This window comes from Acomys russatus, chromosome 3 (genome assembly GCF_903995435.1).
Source record: "Acomys russatus chromosome 3, mAcoRus1.1, whole genome shotgun sequence".
NCBI lineage: Eukaryota > Metazoa > Chordata > Mammalia > Rodentia > Muridae > Acomys > Acomys russatus.
In genome coordinates this window covers 72,913,350-72,935,498 of record NC_067139.1, presented here as the reverse complement: position 1 = coordinate 72,935,498, position 22,149 = coordinate 72,913,350, and the positions used below count along the sequence as shown (strand labels likewise).

General features: G+C 48.5%; 2 protein-coding genes across 2 annotated transcripts; one reads left to right on the top strand and one right to left on the bottom strand.

The window, feature by feature from the left end:
• Positions 1 to 522: 522 nt before the first annotated feature.
• Comtd1 (catechol-O-methyltransferase domain containing 1) lies at positions 523 to 2,332 on the top strand. Its single transcript, XM_051142890.1, has 7 exons — positions 523 to 783; positions 892 to 1,019; positions 1,254 to 1,359; positions 1,449 to 1,567; positions 1,648 to 1,702; positions 1,843 to 1,976; positions 2,092 to 2,332. Exons 1-7 carry the CDS (start codon positions 561 to 563, stop codon positions 2,242 to 2,244), a joined length of 918 nt encoding a protein of 305 aa, XP_050998847.1. The 5' UTR covers positions 523 to 560; the 3' UTR covers positions 2,245 to 2,332.
• A 2,589-nt stretch (positions 2,333 to 4,921) lies between these two features.
• Vdac2 (voltage dependent anion channel 2) lies at positions 4,922 to 20,002 on the bottom strand. Its single transcript, XM_051142885.1, has 10 exons — positions 19,836 to 20,002; positions 19,594 to 19,652; positions 18,538 to 18,606; positions 17,497 to 17,546; positions 12,049 to 12,201; positions 11,905 to 11,957; positions 11,297 to 11,524; positions 10,234 to 10,384; positions 6,733 to 6,790; positions 4,922 to 5,461 (listed from the first exon to the last, which is right to left on the bottom strand). Exons 2-10 carry the CDS (start codon positions 19,625 to 19,627, stop codon positions 5,370 to 5,372), a joined length of 888 nt encoding a protein of 295 aa, XP_050998842.1. The 5' UTR covers positions 19,628 to 19,652; positions 19,836 to 20,002; the 3' UTR covers positions 4,922 to 5,369.
• Positions 20,003 to 22,149: the final 2,147 nt, after the last annotated feature.

Below are 22,149 nucleotides of genomic sequence, written 5' to 3'. Positions count from 1 at the left end.
TCGAAAAACCAAAAAGAAAAAAGGAAAGAAAGAAAGAAAGAAAAGGGGACAGTAACACTCGGGCTGCCTACCGTTTGTCTCCAAGCCACAAACCACCGCCACCTTTTGCTTCCACCAGAGTTCAGAATACAAGATGTCACCGCCTCCCAATGACCATAACAGCAGCTACTGCTAGTGAGCACTTCCTATGCTCGAGGAATCTGGTGCTTTTCATGATAAGAATGTAATCCCTGCTTTACAGAAAGGAAACTGAGACGGCACAAATGCTACACCCAGCCTCTCAGCCCCTAAGGACAGTGTCTTGGAACCCACTAACCAATTGTCTCCAAATCCGACCCTTGGCTCCTTCAACGTGGGCACCTCTCCTGGAGGCGTCCCCTCGAGTGTCTCTGAGTTCTTCCATTGGCCACATTGTCACTTTATCCCCAGTACACAGCATCTGACACAATAGGAACCCCAGGTGTGGGACTGGCTCCGCGGCGGACGCAGTTCCGTATGCGGCCACCGGGTGGCGAGCGGTTCTCTCCGCCTGACCTTGCAATACTACGTTGTGTCACCAGATGGTGCCCGAGGGCGCGGCTCTGAGGGCAGGGCCTGGACAAGGTGGGGTCCAGGCGGCCCACTGGTCCCAATCCCATCCCGTCTACTCCGGAATAAGTGACCTTCAGCGCCGCCTGCTAATCCGGATCATGACCCAGCCGGTACCTCGGCTATCTGTTCCCGCCGCGCTGGCCCTGGGCTCGGCCGCGCTGGGCGCCGCCTTCGCCACCGGTCTCTTGCTGGGTGAGCTGGGTTGTGCTGCAGCAGCCCCCGGGAACGGGAGGGCGCGGAGCAGAGCACACGAACCGAGTCAGAACCCCAAATCTAGACTCGGCACCCTCTCCCCGGCAGGGAAACGGTGGCCTCCTTGGGGACCCAGGCGACAACTGAGCCTGCTGCCCCCTAAGGACAATCCCCTCTGGCAGTATCTGTTGAGCCGCTCCATGCGAGAGCACCCGGCGCTGCGGAGCCTGAGACTGGTCAGTAGGACTGGGGCTGAGGACGGGCTCCCCACATCCAGCGTGGTGGATTTCACCACGTGGTGGCTGTGTGACCTTGGGCTGGGCAGAAGCCCTCTCTGGGTTTCTGGGTTTCCGGGTTCCCTGCGACCTGTACCCTCTAAGTCACACCTGCCATCGAGCTCCTGCAGGATTCAAAACCTGTGCGGGATTGGATAACTGGCAGGAATGGCACCACCCTCTCCCCACACACAGCTGACCCTGGAGCAGCCGCAGGGGGATTCCATGATGACCTGTGAACAGGCTCAGCTTCTGGCCAACCTGGCGCGGCTCATCAAAGCCAAGAAAGCTCTGGACTTGGGTAGGGGCGCGCATCTAAGGTCTCTGGAAACTCGGGTCACGGGACCATCCTGCACCCCAGACTGAGCTTGTGGGTGTCCCCATCCACAGGTACTTTCACGGGCTACTCGGCCCTGGCGCTAGCCCTAGAGCTTCCGGAGGCTGGCCGCGTGGTGACCTGCGAGGTGGACGCGGAACCCCCGGAGCTAGGGCGGCCTTTCTGGAAGCAGGTGAGAGTCCTGCTTCCCCATGTGCGGCCCCATGTGCTCGGGCTCAGGGGCCTGACAGCCTGACCAGCCTCCTTCTGCAGGCGGAAGTGGAGCAGAAGATGGACCTTCGGCTGCAGCCCGCCCTGCAGACTTTGGGTGAGCACCGGCGCGGGAGGGGCCTGCCTGCACTGTCCACCCCGGGAAACAGCTGGCGAGCCCTCGGCGGCCCGCCCTGGGCAGGGGCTTCTGGCCACCCGGACCTCAGCTCGGCTTCACCTGCCCTCTGTCCCCGTAAGATGAGCTTCTGGCAGCGGGCGAGGCCGGAACCTTCGACATAGCGGTGGTGGACGCGGACAAGGAGAACTGTGCCGCCTACTACGAGCGCTGCCTAAAGCTGCTACGCCCTGGAGGCGTGCTCGCCGTGCCCAGAGTAAGGACTAGATAAGGGAAGCCTGCTCCCGCTCTGGGCCAGGTCCCGGCTCCGCCCCGCCCCAAACCCCGCGGCCCCGCCCCTGCCCCCGATGGCCCCACCCCTCCCTCTACAGGTCCTGTGGCGCGGAGAGGTGCTGCAGCCTCGGCCCACCAACAAGGCTGCAGAGTGCGTGCGGAACCTGAACGAGCGCATCCTGCGGGACGCCAGAGTCCGCATCAGCCTCCTGCCCCTGGATGACGGGCTCTCCTTGGTCTTCAAGATCTAGGGTTAATCCCAAGCCTAGGGCTTGGGTGAAAGAACCCGAGAACCCCATCCGGTGTCCTGAGTCTTTAAACCTGACAATAAAGAGACCGGGACACGTGATCTTCTGAGCATCACTATCCAGTGTTCACTAGGTGGAGAGTTCTCTGCAGGAGCACAGGCAGCTTTTCTATAGTAAAGTGGTCTCGCTGGCACCAAAGCTTGCGACCTTATCTGATGGGGTAGTGTCAATAACCGGTCCCAGCTGTACACACTGGGTGGAGTTGCAACAGGCTCTGAGGACTAGGTTAAGGGATGGCCTCATCCCGTCTCCAGCCTCCCAGCCATACGCCACAGATGCAAGGTCCTGCAGGGACTACACCTTGTCAAGATACGGGCCCTACAAGAAAGAGCCCAGCCTAAGCGGGGCGGTGGTGGCGCACGCCTGTAATCCCAGCACTCGGGAGGCAGAGGCAGGCGGATCGCTGTGAGTTCGAGGCCAGCCTGGTCTACAGAGTGAGTCCAGGACAGTTAAGGATACACAGAGAAACCCTGTCTTGGAAAAAGAGCCCAGCCTAGTCATGGGTACTTTTTCATGCTTTTAGAGCTGTTGCCTCCCTGCCTCACCTGCGCAGTGCAAGCTCTGATCAGTGGCCATCACCTAAGAACCAACCCTCTTGGCCTACACCCAAGGTTGGCTTCTATTTCTACCTGCCCTCCACCCCCAGTCCTAAGGGAGGGAACTGATGCCCACGGCATAGGCCGACAGGACAGTAGGCAGCAGACTTGTTTAAGGCACCTCAACAACTTGGGCCTTCTCCAGCGTTGTCCTATAAAGGGCAGTGGAAGGCGCCAACCTGCGGCCAGGTGCCCAGAGGTGCCCAGCGTTGTCCTATGGAGGGCAGTGGAAGGAGACAGCCTGCGGCCAGGTGCCCAGCGTTGTCCTATGGAGGGCAGTGGAAGGAGACAGCCTGTGGCCAGGTGCCCAGCGTTGTCCTATGGAGGGCAGTGGAAGGAGACAGCCTGTGGCCAGGTGCCCAGCGTTGTCCTATGGAGGGCAGTGGAAGGAGACAGCCTGCAGCCAGATGCCCAGCGTTATCCTATGGAGGGCAGTGGAAGGAGACAGCCTGCGGCCAGGTGCCCAGCGTTGTCCTATGGAGGGCAGTGGAAGGAGACAGCCTGCGGCCAGGTGCCCAGCGTTGTCCTATGGAGGGCAGTGGAAGGAGACAACCTGCGGCCAGGTGCCCAGCGTTGTCCTATGGAGGGCAGTGGAAGGAGACAGCCTGCGGCCAGATGCCCAGCGTTATCCTATGGAGGGCAGTGGAAGGAGACAGCCTGCGGCCAGGTGCCCAGCGTTGTCCTATGGAGGGCAGTGGAAGGAGACAGCCTGCGGCCAGGTGCCCAGCGTTGTCCTATGGAGGGCAGTGGAAGGAGACAGCCTGCAGCCAGGAGCTTTGCTGCTCTAGAAGGAAGGTAAAGTTCCTTGCATGCCTAGTGCATTAAGAATTCAGACAGAAAGAGCCGGGCGTGGTGGCGCACGCCTTTAATCCCAGCACTCAGGAGGCAGAGGCAGGCGGATCAATGTGAGTTCGAGGCCAGCCTGGTTTATAAAGTGAGTCCAGGATGGCCAAGGCTACACAGAGAAACCCTGTCTCGAAAAACCAAAAAAAAAAAAAAAAAAAAAAAATTCAGGCAGAAGGGGCACTTCCTGGGACACCACAGGTTACAGGTTAAGGCCGGGGTGAATGAAGCATGCTTGGAGGCCGCTGCAAGCGCAGCTGTATAAGCCACAACTCAGTATGTCCAAGCCCCACAGCCCCGTGTTCACAGCCCTCAGCCCAGCCCTTCCTCCCTCAGTCACAAATACATACTGAAGTACACACAGGTGACGTTGACGAGCATTTCTGGTAACTACTAACCCACATGTGTATACTAGCCTGGAGCACTGAGCAAACATGAGGTGCACTTGTTAGCTGGGGGGCACCAGGCCATCCAGAGACCGCAGGGCAGTGACCTGCACTATTTCTGTGGGGTAAGTCGCAAGTTCCCCCATTGTCTTAGCTGTCCTTGCAAGCTTCCAACTGAACTTCCACCTCTTATGCCAGAAGTGACCCTTGTCTGGCCATTCTCTCATCTTTCATTTTCCCTCTTTTGACAACTCTCCCTGGGAAGCTTGGGCCATCTTAACTTTTCCAACCAGAATCACTGGGTTATGTGGATGGCTAAAGGGGCTCTCCCATGCCCCAGACCTCAGCCTTTCAGCGTCTGTCTAGAGAAAAGGGCAACAACTTCTGGCCGGCACGCATTTCCTTCTCTCAGCCCGTCACTGCACGGGCTCACTCTGTCCCTTCCCACCTGCCTTCCCAGGACCCACTCCTCGCTCTGGGGCGGGGCAGGGCGGGGCAGGGTGGGGCAGGCCTGCTTGACCACTCAGCACCACCACTGCCTTTCCCTTCAGCATCCACGAGATGAACAGTGATTCACTATAATTTTGCACAAACTTAGAAACTGCAGAGTGTAAAAGCATGTATCCTCATATTTTATTAGAGTCTCAAAGACCTCGTGGAATTATGCTAGGGACACAGAGAATTTGGTTGCACAGATTTAGGTAAAGAGCAAAATGCTCATCAGAAAAAAGTATTAACCAAGGAGATGAAATCCTAGCTAGCCAATCTGTAACTGCACATACGTGGAGCCATTAGTTATGTACACTTGTTTTATTCATAATTTGTCATGTTTGGGGTTACCAAAGTAAATCTAATGATGGTTGAATATAACAAAAAAAATCTTTTACCTCATCTTAAAACATCCACTAATCCATGTCATTCAGTACAATAGTCAATGTTAAAGAAACATAAAACAAACATGCACACCATGGCACGGTTTTCATAAACGTCTATTTCATCATTGGTGGGTAGCACATTTAACAGTTAAATACATTTAAATAGTGTCTAGGTGGCCGCACGATGGCAGCCCTGACAACTAGAAACCAGCCCACAGGTAACTGTCTACATTCTTAAAATACAGCTCGTGTTTAATCATCCTTTGATGTGATCACCTTCTGGGGAAAGGGGGAGCCTGCTGGTCGCATGGAAATATATTAAGGCCAAATCTTCTGATATCCGTTCCCAGAGGTTTCTTTCAACTGGATTAAGCCTCCAGTTCCAAGGCAAGCCCAAGTTTGTGGCCTCCAGCATTAAAGCTCTTCCCGTCTACCAGAGCAGACAGCGTAAGCTTCACACCTGAAAGCAAAGCAAACCACCATGACAGGCCTGAAACCACTCAGCCCTGCCAGGCCCATCCTCAGCTGCAGCTACTGTACTAATTCCAGGTATTCTGGTGAACAGAGCTGCTCAATTCTGATGGCAAATGTACATCTTAGTAATACACCAGTTCAAAGTGCTCTAAAAGCCACAATCCTGTCCACTATACTACCCACACTAAACAACACTGAAGACCAGCTCATAACTGAGCCCTAGAAAGAGGCACCTGGAGACAAGTGACAACTGCACAGTCGGTTAAGTGAGTGCTAAGCTAAGAAGAGTGGTATGTATAATCGGTGACTGGCCTCTTTACTGTTCACTTCCGCTTTACTTTAGGTTTAAAAAAACATCAAATACAATTTAGGTGTAGGAAGTAGGGTCCCTGTTAGGAAAGCTGGGCTGCCAGTGCTTTAGGACTTTGCTGATCAACTGTTCTAAGCCGCTCTGAGCTCCAGAGCCCATTAGAAACACAGACCTCTCCATCATCTCAGATCTAGTGGGTGGGCATCTGTGTACGACCTAGACACTCCCCAGTCTGACACTGCTCTGGTATCCACTACCTGGAGGGACTGCAGGGACAGACAAGTGAAGCTCAAGTGAGCTATGATCTAAGACAGTATTTATACACCAGTGGGGAACCACAGGATGGTTGAAGGTGAGGGGTGGAGCCTTGCTTATTCAGAGCAGCCCACTCACTATAAAGAGGGGGCGGGGTCATGATAATCTGCAGCTTCGCAGGAAAGGAATAGCAGCCCCACTATGTAGGCTTGAAAGGTTTACAAAATAATAAACTAAAAAACGTAACTTTGAAAATAATGTAAAAATGGGTCTGGAGAGATGGCTTGGTAGTTAAGAGCACTGGGTACTCTTTCAGAGGTCCTAAGTTCAATTCCCCGCAGCTCAAACCCATCTGCATATGTTGTCTCATGGGACCAGATGCCTTCTTCCAGTGTGCAAACATACAAGCAAACAACCACACTCTTAAGTTGACTGTGTGTGTGTGTGTGTGTGTGTTTGTTTGTTTGTTTGTTTGAGACTAGTTTGTTTGTTTGTTTGTTTGAGACTATATGTACACTGGCTGTCCTGGAATCACTCTGTAGACCAGGCTGGCCTCGAACTCAGAGATCCGCCTGGCTCTGCCTCCCAAGTGCTGGTATTAAAGACGTGCACCACCACTGCCCTGCAAGTGACTCTTTTTTAAAGGGAGGAGGGAGCTGTAAAGACAATCCTACTTCATCAACAATACTTACCAGGCCTCAGAGTCTGAGTATAGCCCACTCCAATTAAACTAGAGTTGTTGACCTTTGCCTAGAAAGAGAAAAAAACATTTCTGAAGGAAGACAAAAGCTCTTGGGTATTTCTCCATCATTGAAATATGGGGCCTGTGACTTTAATTCAATGGGACTCTAAAACTTATTATCATGTTATTAAGCAGACACCAAATGCCACTTAAGAATCTGTCAGTCAGGCTCAACAACACTTTAGGATATGTACACAGACCCCACATGATCCACACAGCATAAAAATGACTCAAAAAAACTCACCCTTGCGAGCCGGGCGTGGTGGCGCACGCCTTTAATCCCAGCACTCGGGAGGCAGAGGCAGGCGGATCGCTGTGAGTTCGAAGACAGCCTGGTCTACAAAGTGAGTCCAGGACAGCCACGGGTACACAGAGAAACCCTGTCTCGGGGAAAAAAAAAAAAAAAAAAAAACCTCACCCTTGCATAACTCACAAAAGCATGATAATGTGGCTGATGCCGCCTGCCAGGCTCACTAGAGGTGAGACGCATCTTTGAAATGCAGTGAGGAGTTTATAAGCCCCTGGCTTAGACCCACATATCACTATGTCCAGGGTTCTTCCTCAAACCCCCCACAACTTAATTCCTTCCTCACATCCTTTCTTTTCTTTTTTTAAATTTTGTTTTGTTGTTTGTTTTTGTTTTGTTTTTCGAGACAGGGTTTCTCTGTGTAGTCTTGGTTCTCCTAGACTCACTGTGTAGACCAGGCTGGCCTTGAACTCACAGCAATCCATCCACCTGCCTCTGCCTCCCAAGTGCTGGGATTAAAGGCGTGCGCCACCATGTCTGGCCCCTTCCTCGCATCCTTACTTCATATTCAAAGCTGCTGGATTTTCGATGTAACTAGTTAGGGCCTGATAAAGCTCCAATAGAGCATGGTTTATCAATTCCTTATAGACACCAACAATTTAGGATTTAGGCCACAGAGCTTCAAGAGCCCAGAGAAATGCTGAGGGGCAAATATAAGAAGCAGCAGCTCCTCCTAGCACTAGCTAATATCTTCACTAAGCCACCTAGATGCTAGCAAGGGTATCCAAACCTTACACTGCATCCTGATGCTGTTGCCCACAAATGAGTTGGGCCATATTCATAGCTACACAGGACACATGCAGCCTGGAGGCCACAGCATGAATATGCCTTGGGGGGCGGGGGGGAACGCTTTACCCTCAACCCCAGAGCCTAGCCAAGCAACTAGGCTCTTCAGCACCCTGGGCTCCAATCCAGTATAAAGATAAAGCTTGCTGTAAGGACAACAGATCTGGAATGACTGAGTGACTATTCTTATAACACCAAAACACAGTCTAGAAGAAGCTGATGCTTCTTTCTGGCGCTACTCCACTGGGGCATCAGCAGCTCTACCTGGGTGGGAAATGCTGTATGTTTCCACAGTGGCTGTCAGCAGTCACTCATTCACACATAGGTCCCAAGCCACCGTCCCACAGAGCCCACGGAGACTAGTAGCTGAAAGGTGTTTCTGCCGGCTGGCATACAATCTGTTATGGTGCCACAAGCATACATCTGAAGAGAACACTCATGTAAAAGAGAACCCTGGCTGAACACAGTGCAGTTAAGACACAGTAGCAAGTCACTGGTCAGACCAAAAAGCACTAGATACTTTTCACACTATCTCTGATTACAAATGTTTTAACAAAGTAAAGACAGGGCTAAAATATAACTGTTTAAGGTATCAAAACATACTGCCTTTGGGGATCAAGAGTTCTTTATGTAACAGAAATAACTCTCCTGGACTGTTAACTTCCTGTCATCCCCAGTACATATAGTACAGACAGTCCCTGACAGACAGTAACAGCTGCTGATCCACCAGAAACAGAAGCCAATTCCTGCCCCTTACAGCGCACTCACTCTTCTACCTCAAGGCACTATAACTAAAGACATAAACAGGAAAGAGAGCCAAGAGTCAGACAAGACTGGCCAGCCATCTCACTTTGCCCTTACAAGAGCAGGGAATAAGTCCTGGAGGTGCAGGTTTTTAGGCAACAGTTTGACCTAAGGGAAAAATAAAATCCCACCCTAGGTTAGGCGCAGTGCCCCACACCTTTAGTCCCAGCACTCAGCAGGCAGAGGCAGGTGGATCTCTGTGAGTTTGAGGCCAGCCTGGTCTACAAAGTAAGTCCAGGACAGCCAAGGCTACACAGAGAAACCCTGTCTCAGAAAAACAAAAAACAAACAAACAAACAAAAAAAAAACAAAAAAACAAAACCACCCCAGGCAGGATTAAAATCAAATACTGGGTCTAGTCTTGGCTTTACTCCCCCTCTCACCCCACCACCAACAGTAAGTAATATTTAGTCTTTCCTCTTGCCAAATGTGAGTCTCTTCATCTGTAAAAATGCTGCTAGACCAGTGAACTCTCAGGTAAGTATTTCATAAACCATAAAAAAGATGAAGTCAAAGAAAGTACTGTTATCCCCAACACAAATATAAGTCGTCCAGGGCTACAAACCCTGGCTACCGAGAGCTTAGGCAGGCTTGGGGGTTCCAGGGTATTAGCACAACTAATCCAGATGCTCTCAAAATGAGGTGAACAAGCACCTAGGATTATGTTAGTTTTGCTTTGTTTTTTGTTTTCTTTTTTGAGGGTGGGGTGGAGGTTTCAAGCTTTGGCTATCCTGAACTTGCTTTGAAGACCAGGCTGGCCTCAAACCCACACATCACATTCATGAAGATCCTTCTGCCTCCACCCCCCAACTGCTGGGATTAAAGGCCATGCCCAGCTCTTAAGTCATTTCTATTGCTGTGGTAAGACACTATGGACAAGGCATTTAATTCAGGGCTCCTGCTTCCATGACCACCACGGTGGGACGCACGGCAGCAGGCGAGCAGGTAGGCAGGGTACTTGAGAAGCAGCTGATCCACAGGTATCAGGCAGGGAGACCTAACTGGGAATGGCTGGGCTTTTGAAACCTCAAAGCCTGCCTCAAGTGACACACCTCCTCCAACAAGCCCACACCATTGTTTTTTCCAAGATTTATTTGTTTGTTTGTTTGTTAGGTATACAATGTTCTGCCTGCACGCACACCTGCACATCAGAAGAGGGCACCAGATCTCATTATAGATGGTTATGAGCCACCATGTGGTTGCTGGGAATTGAACCCAGGACTTTTGGAAGAGCAGCCAGTGGTGCTCTTAACCTGTGAGCCATCTCTCTAGCCCAAGCCCACACCTCTTAATCCATCTAACCAACTGGGGACCAAGCATTCAAACATATAAGTCTATGGGGGTGACATGCTCATCTAAACCAGCACAAAATTTAGCTTGAAAGTCACACCTCTATCACAACTTCCATATAGGAAAAGCAGCATTCCAATTCTAATCCCAGTACATCTGAAAACATGGACTGTGTGAATTCCAGGCAAGCTTTCCACACCATCCAATATAGCCGGAGTAATTCTCATGACCAAAAACCCCACTCGAAGCCGAAGAAGTACTCACAGAAATGGAAGCAGTAGGATCCAACTGGTATTTAGCTGCAATGCCAAAACGAGTGCAGTTGGTACCTGATGTCCAGGCAAGATTTACTGAAGTGTCAAAATCTTCACATACTTTCTGATAAATTGATCCTCCAAATTCTGTCCCATTATTGCTATAAGATATTTTGAATTAGAATCTAGAATAGACAATGTAACCACTCCTAAGGCACAGGGTAATACTAAGCCCCTCCTAGCCACTACTACAACTGAGCAGGTACCACAGTGGCAGAAGGCCTACTACTGTGCAGGCCTTGGGCTCACTCCCCTAGAACTGAGGGGTGGGAAAAGATGGCATCCTCATAGTGCTCTATAATGTTCTACTGACATGGTTGAGACAAGATGAGTCTTCCTCTGTAGCCCACACTAGATTCATTCACGGCAATCCTTCATGCCTCAGCCGCCCAAATGCTAGGATTAAAGGTATGAAGCACCACAGCCCACCAAGCACCATATGCATAGCTGTTAAGACAGTCTTGTCAACCCACGACCCCATACATCACAGCTCATTGTGCCAGAAAAGACACTGGAAGCAGACCGCCGGTCTAACTCTGAAGGCATATAACACCGTAAGCCCAACAGCAGGCGCATTCACTCCTGGTACCCACACTATATGCTTCTAAGAACACCTTAGAACCAACCATGTCTACAGAAAGCCTTCAAATTGAAAAAGATCAAAAGGGCTGGAGATGGCTCAGAGCTTAAGACTGCTCTCCAAGAAGTCCTGAGTTCAATTCCCAGCAACCACATGGTGGCTCACAACCATCTATAATGTAATCTGATGTCCTCTTCTGGCCTCCAAATATAATGCAGGCAGAGTATTGTATACATAATAAATAAATCTTTTTTTTTTTGGGGGGGGGGGGGTTGTTCCAGACAGGGGCTCTCTGTGTTAGCCTTGGCTGCCCTGGACTAACTTTGTAGACCTGGCTGCATAATAAATAAATCTTTTTTTTAAAAAATTTAAAAAGAAATCACACACCATCCTCTAAGAGCCTGTACCTCAATACCCAATAAGAAATACTTACACATTTGTGTGTAACTGGAAGTCCCCAGTCCTGTAGCCTACTGCAAAGTTACTCCTTGTCAGCTTTGACTTGGCACTGTCAAAGGTCATCTGGTACCCAGCAAGCCAGCCCTCGTAACCAAAGACGGCTGACCCATGGATTGCAGGTCCAGCAAAATCAAAGTCAACATCACAGCCAAGGTTTATACATTCCCTCTTGTACGCAGACTTGATTTTACCACTTTTCTTTCTGGAAAAAGGAGGCTGATTTGAAACTGATGCCAGTGACAACGACTTATACACGTAGAGCTGGGCGTGGTGGCACACGTCTTTAACCCAAGCACTTGGGGAGGCAGAGGCAGGCGGATCTCTGTGAGTTTGAGGCCAGCCTGGTCTACAAAGTGAGTCCAGGACAGCCAAGGCTACACAGAGAAACCCTGTCTCAAAAGATAAATGAAGGAAGGAAGGAAGCAACCCACAAGGAGCAACGGGCCTGCCCCATCATAGCAGAAGCACTGGGTAGGACTCGCAGTCACAAAGTCCCTACAAACACGTAATGAGCATGGGTGGCTACTATGAAAAGAGGCATGCAGCAGCCAGGAGCAGACTCATCAAAACAGCAGCACTTACCCTGTGTTTGGTGAGAAGGTAGTATCAAATGTCAGTTTCAAACCTTGACAAATCTTTTTTAGAGGAAAAAAATTATGTTCAGTTATTCCCTTTTTGAAATATGAAAATAAAAAGTAACAGGAAAACAAGTTTGTGAACCATTACCTGGTCTTCGATGGCAATCTCTGTGCCCAGAGTGTTATCCGTGTTCCACTTCTCTGTGAAGGTCAGACCGTACTCACACCACTTGTACTTGGTCTCCAGGGTCCCACTAACTTTACCAGTGTCTGTGTTAGATGAGCCAGAGGTTGAAAATTCCTAACAAGACAATGCACAGCTTCATGAGCCGACTGCTAAGCCTGGAAGAATCCACCCTGAGCTTCTCACTGTCTGCTTCCTAAGCAAGCACCACAGCAGCAAGGAACCTCTGACCAAGTGACCACCATCAGAATGTCCCTAGCTTTTCTAACTACTCAATAAAAATTACGTACACAGGGCTGGTGGGACAGCTTACGAGGTATAGAGGCTTGCTGCCAAGCCTGATGACCATCTCTAAGACCCACATGGTGGAGGGAGCTGACCCCAGCAGGGTGTGCTCTAACCCTGTGACCACACTGTGACGTGTGCACTTGAACACACACATATTACACACACACGAATGTGAAAACTTTTACATAAGTAAAATTTAAGTTCTTTGATAATCCATTTTCTTTCTTTTTTTCCTACCGAGACAGGGTTTTTTCTGTGTAGCTCTGGCTGTCGTGGAACCAGCTCTGTAGACCAGGCTGGCCTCGAACTCATATTGATCCCCCTGCCTCAGCCTCCTGAGTGCTGGGATCAAAGGTGTGTGCTACTACCACCCAGCTTCTATTTTTCTTCTTAAAGCTCTATCTTTAACTTATGTATGTATGTGAATACTAAATGCAGGTACTCATGAAGGCAAGGAGTCATGTCCTTGAAACAGGAGTTATGGCAGTTGTGAGCCATCATGTGGGTACTTGGAAATGAACTAAAGAGTCCTCTGTAAGAGCAGCACCCACTCTCAAGTCCTGAGCCATCGCTCAAGTCCCTCTGTTTTTCTGGAATGAGTCTTTACTACATTTCATGCCTTTCCAAACATCTAACATATCTTCTTTCTGGTTTTTTTGTTGTTGTTTTCTGTCTCACTATGTGGCCCTGACTGGCCTAGAGCTCCCTTTATACCCAGGGGGGCCCTGACCTGCCTGCCTCTGCCTCTCTAGTGCTGGGGTTAAAGGTGTGCCTCACCACACCTCACCCAACTCACCATATTTTCATTTTTTTAAGCAGTAGGAAGGGCTGGAGAGATGGCTAAGTAGTTAAGAGCACTTGTTCTTGTAGAGACATGGTTTGGTTCCTAGCATCCACAAGGTAGCAACACCAGTTCCAAGGTTTCCACTGCCCTCTTCTGGCCCCTGTGGGGGTACTGCACACACATGGAGCACAGATCCACATGGAGGCAAAAACCATACACATAAACTTAAAAAAAAAAACTTTTAAAAGTAAAGCTTTATTGATTCCTTTACACTTGGTTTATGTCATGTGTCAGCAGAAAAATAATAGAGATTAATTTGAAATACAATAAAAAGCTTAGGTATCGGGCAGTGGTGGCACATGCCTTTAATCCCAGCATTCAAGAGGCAGAGGCAGGTGGATCTCTGGGAGTTCGAGGCCAGCCTGGTCTACAAAGTGAGTCTAGGACAGCCAAGGCTACACAGAGAAACCCTGTCTCAAAAACCAAGAACAGAAAACAAAAACAGCTTAGGCTTGACACTGGAGAAACGGCCAGCAAGAAAACTCGCTTGCTGCTCTTGCAGAGGGCTCAAAGCTACCAGCACAAGACAATTCACAGCTAAGTGTAGCTTCGGTCCCAAGGGGTCTGACACCACAGGCACCAGGCACATAAAGACACGAGACAATTCACAGCTAAGTGTAGCTTCAGTTCCAAGGGGTCTGACATCACAGGCACCAGGCACATAAAACACCCACACGCCTAAAATAAAAACATTTTAAATTAAAAACTTTTTTTTTTTTTGGTTTTTCAAGACAGGGTTTCTCTGTGTAGCCTTGGTTGTCCTGGACTCACTTTGTAGACCTGTCTGGCCTCGAATTCAAAGCGATCCACCTGCCTTTGGCTCCCAAATGCTGAGATTAAAGGCGTGCGCCAGCACACTCAGCTCTTTTTTTCTCTTTTTGGTTTTTTGAGACAGGTTTCTCTATGTAGCCTAGGTTGTCTTGGGCTTGATTTATAGACCAGGCTGGAAGAGATCTGCCTGCCTCTGTTGAGATTAAAGGCATGCGCCACCATGCCAGGCCTTTTTTTTTTTTTTTTTTTTTCCTTTTTAAATAAATAAATAAATCTTTTTAATAGCAAATGAATCTGCCGATCCCTGGTGGCATAGTAAGTGAAAGGGGAACAGAGGGAGGATGTATCTTAGAATCTTCTAGTGGACCTAAGTATCTGTCTTTACCAAGCACAACATGTGAGTGAAATATCCCAAGATAAAATGTAACATTTTAAAAGATTTTATGTATGTATGTATGTGAGTGCTCTACCTGCATGTACACCTGCATAACAGAAGAGGGCGTCAGATCCCAGTATAGACGGTTGTGAGCCACCATGTGGCTGCTGGGAATTGAACACCAGGATCTCTGAACAGCAGACAATGGCTCTTAAGCATTGAGCCATTCTTCCAACCCTAAAATGTAACTTTTAAACAGCCTGTCAAAAGTTCTGAGCTGGAATGTTGGCAAAAGCCTGAAATGCCAGCACTCGGGAGGCAGAAGCAAGCAGATCTCTGTGAGTTTGAGATCAGTCTGGTCTACAAAATGAGTCCGAGACAGCCAAGGCTACATAGAGAAACCCTGTCTTAAGGAAAGAAAAAGAGAGAGAGAAGAGTTCTGATTTATAGTTTCTGTATCAACATCTCTATACTCTAGCCACTTTAAAGCTATATCTAAAATTGATCTTTGTTTATCAGAAATTGTGATACCTATAGAGAAATGTCAAACCCTGCCAGGCAGTGGTGGCACATCTCTGTAATCCCAGCACTCAGGAGGCAGAAGCAGGCAGATCTCTAAATTCAAGGCCACCCTAGTCTACGATAAGTTCCAGGACAGCCAGGGCTGCACAGAGAAACCCTGTCGTGAAATACTAACGAAATAAAAGTAAAATAAAGGAAACATTAGGGGCTGGAGAGATGGCTCAGAGGTTAAGAGCACTGGCTGCTCTTCCAAAGGTCTTGAGTTCAATTCCTAGCAATGACATGGTGGCTCATAGCCATCTATAATGAGGCCTGGTTCCCTCTTCTGGTGTGCAGGCAGAACACTGTATACAAAATAAATAAAAGAAATATCATTTCATATAAAGTTAGGAATCTTGATATCTGGCTTGAGGTCTTTTGCTGAATGAATAACACTGAGGAACACACTTAACTTTTGGAGGTCTATTTTCTCAGCCTACTGCAGATAACCCGCCTGAACTGAGAATGTGAGAGTTTTGTAGCTTCGCATGCACATCAAACAATGGGATAACATTAAATACATATTGTAGTGACATTTTTGAGATTTCTTAAATTTTTGTTTCTTTGGAAAAACACACACACACACATAAATATAAGAAGATGATTTCGTTTTAATCCAAGGTGTAGGGATGTGCGGTTGCTTCGCACTGTCCATCACAGCTGACCATGATTTGCCTCATGCTCTAGCAGAGGCCTGGTTTTGCCAACTATAGGTAGTTTCTGGGATTGTTTGGAATTCTGGGAACTCTTCATAGATAAATTCAAGGTAGGGTCAGTGGTTGTTGGTCGTTTAGGGAGGTTGGGTGCAGTTTGTTAGCAGCAGTGGTCAAAGAAGAAATAAAAAGAAAGAAATTAGATTCAGGGACTTTCCTAATTCCCCTCTCCCTCTATCCTTTCTCGTCTATCTCGGGTTACGAGGTGAAACTGGGGGAGGGGTGTGTGTGGAGGGAGATGGGAAAAAGAAGAACCCACAAAGTGGCAGAAACAATATATGAAGCATGTCCTTCCAACAGTTTAAATGGGAGTTGTGTATGGGCAGCACTTTTTAATCCTGCATGATAATGATTAATGACCCACGCTCCACCTACTATCATCAGTCTGAGATCTAGAACCAGCCTAATGTATGCCAAGGGAGGCCCAGGACACAAGGCCAGCACCAGCCTGTGGGTTGAACTGGGCCAGATGAAACCAACAATAAAGCAATTCACTCCTCACTAGGAACTTATTTTCTGCATTTTGGGTAGCCTGAACATTTTTGCATTCAAGAAAGAAGGGCCTTAACATGACTTAACTGTGGTAGGTTTGTGTTATAGCGTCAGTCCTACAACTATTCAATTTTACTCAAAAGTATAAACAAAACATCTTCTCTTTAATCCAATTCCTATATATCCTTCAAGATCTTAAATTTACTTCCATATAGCTTTTAGCTGTTTTACAATAAGCCTTTCCTTTCCCACAAGAATTTCTGGCTTATAAATCTAATGCTTGATACAATTCTTTGATTATTCTCACCTTAAAGTCTTCCCAATAGAAAAGGTGCTTTGTTTGTTTTGTAGCTGGGTAAGCACTCTACCACTAAGTAACACTCCTAGTCTGAAAGGAAGCTTTTTAAAGACAAGAATGGTGAGTTCAAGGCCAGCCTGGACTACAGAGTAAGTTCCAGGACAACCAGAGCTGTTACACAGAGAAACCCTGTCTCGAAAAAAACAAAACAAACAAACAAAGACAAGAATGGTGTGTTTATTTTAGGATAACATACATGCACAAACATACTTAAAACCAAAAGGCTGGAAATAAAGATTAGCAGCAGCAATCTAAGGCCCTGGGTTCAACCTTCAACGACAGAAAGAGTTTGAGGCCAGCCTGGTCTACAAAGTAAGTCCAGGACAGCCAAGACTACACAGAGAAACCCTGTCTCAGAAAAACAAAACAAAACAACAACAAAAAAGAAGAAAGAAAGAAACCCCACCAAAGACAACTTTAAATACCAGTTATATTCAGAAAGCATGCTTACAGTGTCCAGTAATCATAATACACCCATCTCCAATCTCAAAACAAAAACCTTTTTTAGAGAAAGAAAAGGTATACAATATTGTACTTTAACCCTTTTTAACAGTTGGGAAGCATCAACACATACCAAAACAGTAAGTTCTTTAGAGACTTCAAGTCAGGACAGACATATGGAAAAATCTCCATAGATGACTGTTAGAATACAGCCATTACATTAAACGATCAGTGTGGTCAAATGAACAAGTTACTATTAAGCCCAGGACTGTGACAGGACTCAAGAGAAATGGTGAAGGAGTCTACTAGGCCTCTGGCCTTCAAGCTTGTAATAGACCTGAGTAAACAATCCCAAATAACCAATGTCTTTCCCAACTTCTTTGTGCAATCATAGTAACACATATATTCACAGCAATATAACAACACAAAAGTCAGAAACTATCAAAGCCAAATCAGATTACATGTAAATCACTCAAAACCAGTAACTCTGCACTCCTAAGGGAAAACATCTGAGGGTATTTATGGACTACAACATTAAAAGGTTCACGAGAACCTATTAGTCACTCACCACACCACTGCATGACTTGGTCTTCACATCCAGCTTAACCAACCCAAAGCCTGCAAAAAATACAGAGCAAAGGTCAGAGTCCTGCACAGTAAAGATGTATGGCCATTACTGACATTATTGTTAACATGATTCCAAAGCCCAAGGGAACAAAAGTGTACTAACAAACATTTAAAAAGCAACCAGTTCTAAGACAGCAAGCTGCTGCCCAGTGTGCTGGCAGGTAACTGGCTCTACCTCCAACACACCCTTTTCAACATTTTTAAATGTTAAATTAGAAAATCACTTCCTCAGAATAGCCTATTGTTGCCAGGTGTGGTGGCACATGCCTTTAATCCCAGAATTTGGGAGGCAGAGTCTGATCTACAAAGTGAGTCCAGGACAGCCAAGGCTACACAGAGAAAAACCCTGTCTCAAAAAACAAAACAAAAACAAACAAACAAAAATAGCCTATTGTTTATGGAAACACTATTAGGACAGTTATCCCAAAAGGGTTATCACCAAAAGGAGGATGTGCAGATGTGCTATACTATTTTCAAGAAAACTTAAATTTACTCTAAAATGCCCATAACTCTTAAGTTTCACCCCTACTAGGCATCACAACCACAAAATTAAAACAGTTCCTTGGGGCAGCTCTTTTAACCAAGGCCTGAGCTTCCACTAGAGAGAATAAAACACAGTATTTTTTCTGGGCAGTAGAGGCTCATGTCTTTAATCCATTTACTTGGGAAGTAGAAGCAGATGGATCTGAGTTTGAGGCCAGCCTGGTCTATAGAGTTCCAGAACAGCCAAGGCTACACAGAGACCCTGTCTGGAAAAAGCAAAACTCCAAGTACAAGCTTTTCCCTTATAAGGATAGAGCCCATCAGCTGTGACCTAAGCTCACCAACTGGGGTAACAGTGTAGCAAGCTAACATAAAACGCAACTGGCAGAAGCATTAATGCAAGATATTCAGTCCGGAAAGACAAAGTCAATTTTTTGAAGGGATATAAGCATATATTTTCTCTTTTAAGTTAAAATTAAAAGAAAAAAAAAGTCCTTACCAAATCCTTTGTTGAAAATATCTCTGGCAGCTTTGCCAAGGTCAGCATAGCATGGAGGGATACACATTGCTGGTAAAAGGAAACATTCTACAGTTAATGTGACTGGACCATCCAAGCAATCCAATGGGAGCTGTGGTTTTGATGCCACTAGAACTACAATAAAATTTACTCCAAGTAGCCACCCATAACAAAAAATTATTTCTAAATAGCTACGTGGGAACATAAACCTGGGACATTACTACCAATTTTCTTTAAGGGCAGTGAGAAGCCTTTCTAACTCCTAACCTTAGTGTCTACAGTCTAAGAGGGCTGGCACAAGTGTACACACACTTGCCAGAATTCGAGGGCACTGACTGACTTAACTGAGAAAAAGACGAAAATTTGAGATTAGCCATCTTCCCCTAACAAGTCTCTTGGTACTCCGTCTTCCAGAACAAAAACAACGCTCAAGGGAGGAGCTGAAAACTTAACGCTCTAGGAGCTGACATCTGGAGGCATAGGGGGTAAAATACAGCCATCTACGTTTCAGTCAACTGTCTACAGCAACTAAGTATCACTTTAAACACACTCATAAGGCTCCCAAGTCCTCGCTAAAAGTGAGGCTCAACCGCAAGGAATCTGAGCTCCCGAAGCGGCTCATTCATTCTACAATGCACATCCACGCCCTTAGGAACACGTGTAATGAATGACCTTGTAGTGCACTGTGCAAGCAGGACGAGCACTACTTCCTCATGCACAGTGACTACCTAATTCTCCCCCAAGGTAGAATTCAACCACTAGGGGTTTGTTTTGCTTTCAGATTTGTAAATGACACATCCAAAAGCAGAGGGTGGGTACGGTCAAGGACCAACGCCCCGGGCGCGAGCCCCCTATCTGCAACCCAACAACAGCCCAGCACCCTGTCCTTCATCAGGGGTGGCAGTAAGCCTTAGGGGATGCTCAAAGAGGCAAACTTTCAAAGTCCTTGCAAGCATGTGGGTCGCGGCGGGAGCAGCTATGGCTTTCTAAAGAGGAACAGAGCAGCCCCATGGCGCAAAGATCTCTTCCGCTACTTACGCCGTGGGCATGTCCGTACACAACAGTCCGCCATGGCGAAGCCGCGGGGGAAAGGTGATCTGTAGAAGGGATAAGAAGTGTGGTCAGGGGACGGTCAAAGGGCCCACCGGGGATCTCGGACAGCAGAGCAAGGGGCCGGAGCTGGTGCGGCCATCTTAGAGGAGCAGGGCCGCCCCGAGTCCGCTCAGGCGGCCGGCTTGGCCTAGGGCCCCAGGCTGGGCGTGAGGCAGGCGCCACAGTACCTGAGGGTGTCCTGAAGGACGCTGCCGCCACCACTCGGCTCGCAGCTGAGGCCACTCCGCTATATGGAGGTTGCGCTGCAGCCACGGCGGCTGGAGGGCGAAGTGAAGGAGACACCGTTGCGCCCAGCCGCAAGCCTGGCCTCCCCCAGCCAGGACCCCGCCTTGGCCGCCCAGGCTGTCCGACGCGCCTGTTCTTGCCGCGCCGCCCGCTGCCCACTCCCACCTGCTCCGGAGTGGCCACGCGGGTCGACAGCACGGCGGTCCCCCGGGATGAGCTGTCTCGGACCGTCTGGCAGGGACGGGGCGAGAAGGAGCTACGAGCCTCGGGTCAGGCAGTGTCCGGGGCAGCCCCAGGGGTGAGGGCCGGGGAACGGCGGAGGCGGCGCAACGGCACCCGCGCGGTCAGAGGATGGGAGTGGCCACGCGAGTCAGGACTCGGCAGGGTGGGGCCCCGCAGGGTCACGTGCATCTCCTCCGTCTCCCTTCTGAGTGTCCCAGCCTAAGAGAGCAGGGCGTCCCCGCCTCTTCCCGGACTTAAGGTCCACGGAAGTAGGAGTGAGATTCACTGCAGCATCTGCGCCCTTCCTTCCCCCTTTCACCGCTCACCGCAATGTCCTCCCCTGGGGGAACTGGGCTAGGCTCCAAGGGACAAACTTGTGCCGGTCTCAGTGGGCTCCACTCTCAGAGCCTCAGGGTTGCGCTCCTGCAGCCTCCTTCCTACCCATACATGGGATGACGTTACACACAAGCAGAAGCCATGCTGCAGTTAGGGAAATAAGCTTCTCCTGGAAGATAGGCCTGGAAAGATAAGGGAGAAACTGTACTCCTGTCGACGAGCCATTAGAATGCTGCTCTCGAGATCTCGACATGTGCAAGAGTGAGAAAGCAGCCAGTCCTGGGGACCTATACCTGTAATCCCAGCTCTTGAAGGCAGGGAGATTTCACCCAGTTTGAGGCTCATTTACAACGTGAGGAAAAGAGAAACGCACAAGCTAATAAATACAGGAAAGGGGCTTTGGGGAGAAGGATCAGTGGGCAAGCAAGAGGACCTGAGCTCGGACTGCCAACACCCACATTAAAAGCTAGGAGTAGCCCCTGAAATAGAAACAAGGACACTAGGGGCCCTCTACCAAGCTGATCTGTAGTGTACTTTAAGTTTTGTAACAGATTGTATCTGAAGGGAGTAAGATGAAAAGGTAGTCTCTAGTCTCCTCAGGCATGAGAGTGCACACCCATACATACACACACCCCACCCATACAGAAGATTCCAAATGGAGACAACTGAGGCTTCATCTCGATAAACTCAAATAATTTAGCCTGTGTACCTCAATGGCCTCATCTCTAAAAAGATGTTCAACAGTCTTCTATCGCCATTCCGACACAGTTGGGCTGAGAGCAAAGACACCAAATGCGTGCACACAGAGACAGAACTGATTTGTCCCCGAACTCTACCTCTGCTCACATATCATTAAGGTTTCACTCTGCTAAACCAGGGAAAAGATGGCTAGGTGGGCTCCCCTAACCCAAAACCCAAGTTTAAAGTTGTACACGCACGCCTTTAATCCCAGCACTCCGCAGGTAGAGGCAGGCGGATCGCTGTGAGTTCAAGACCAACCTGGTCTACAAAGCAAGTCCAGGACGGCCAAGGCTACACAGAGGAAACCTGTCTCAAAAAACAAAAACCAAAAAAAAAAAAAGTTGTACGTTGGTATGTTTCTCTGCCGTGAGCAAAGGCTGGCCAGCAACCTTGCCTGCTCACAGCTGGGACTGTGTTGTAAAAAGTTAACTGGGAAGAGTCTTTGTGCGAAAGCGATCAGGCTCCAGCACCCGACTCATCCCTCCACTCCAGCTCAGGCAGGCTGGTGTGCAATGCCCGGAGGGGAGGAGGGGGTGGGGGGGGGGGTACACGGGGGGGGGCGGGGGGGGGGGACGGGGGGGTGGGCGAGGGGGGAAGTCATCTGCCCAAGCTGTCTGGTGGCGGTTTGATGCTCATGGTGGACTTTTTGGCCTCCCCATCACAACTGTCTCACAACACCACCTGCCAGAAAAATTCAGTCTGCTAAATTAGTAACCTCAATTACCTAGAGCAGGGCCTATTTGTAGTATGGATTACCTGTCGCCGCTTTGATCTCTAGAGACATCACTCTCTCTGACACAAGTCTGAGGCTTTACTCTGTAAAGTATGAGGGCAGTGCTTCATGACCACTGGGGACAGGCTTATGCCTAAGTGAACAATTACGGGGGTAGAAAAGATATAACTCCTTCTCATCATAAAGACATCGCTGACACTCCCATATAAAAGACAGGTTAGCAA

What these genes read in the sequence shown, in the direction of transcription:
- Comtd1 (XM_051142890.1), top strand. Translation starts at nt 561, where the DNA reads ATGGTGCCCGAGGGCGCGGCTCTGAGGGCAGGGCCTGGACAAGGTGGG. An exon ending in CAAGAAAGCTCTGGACTTGG is followed by an intron (nt 1,360 to 1,448) that starts GTAGGGGCGCGC and finishes CCCCATCCACAG; the next exon opens with GTACTTTCACGGGCTACTCG. An exon ending in GCCCGCCCTGCAGACTTTGG is followed by an intron (nt 1,703 to 1,842) that starts GTGAGCACCGGC and finishes TGTCCCCGTAAG; the next exon opens with ATGAGCTTCTGGCAGCGGGC.
- Vdac2 (XM_051142885.1), bottom strand. Translation starts at nt 19,627, where the DNA reads ATGGCGGACTGTTGTGTACGGACATGCCCACGGC. An exon ending in TGTACGGACATGCCCACGGC is followed by an intron (nt 18,607 to 19,593) that starts GTAAGTAGCGGA and finishes TCCTTTTACCAG; the next exon opens with CAATGTGTATCCCTCCATGC. An exon ending in CCAAGTCATGCAGTGGTGTG is followed by an intron (nt 12,202 to 17,496) that starts GTGAGTGACTAA and finishes TTGTCTTGTTAG; the next exon opens with GAATTTTCAACCTCTGGCTC.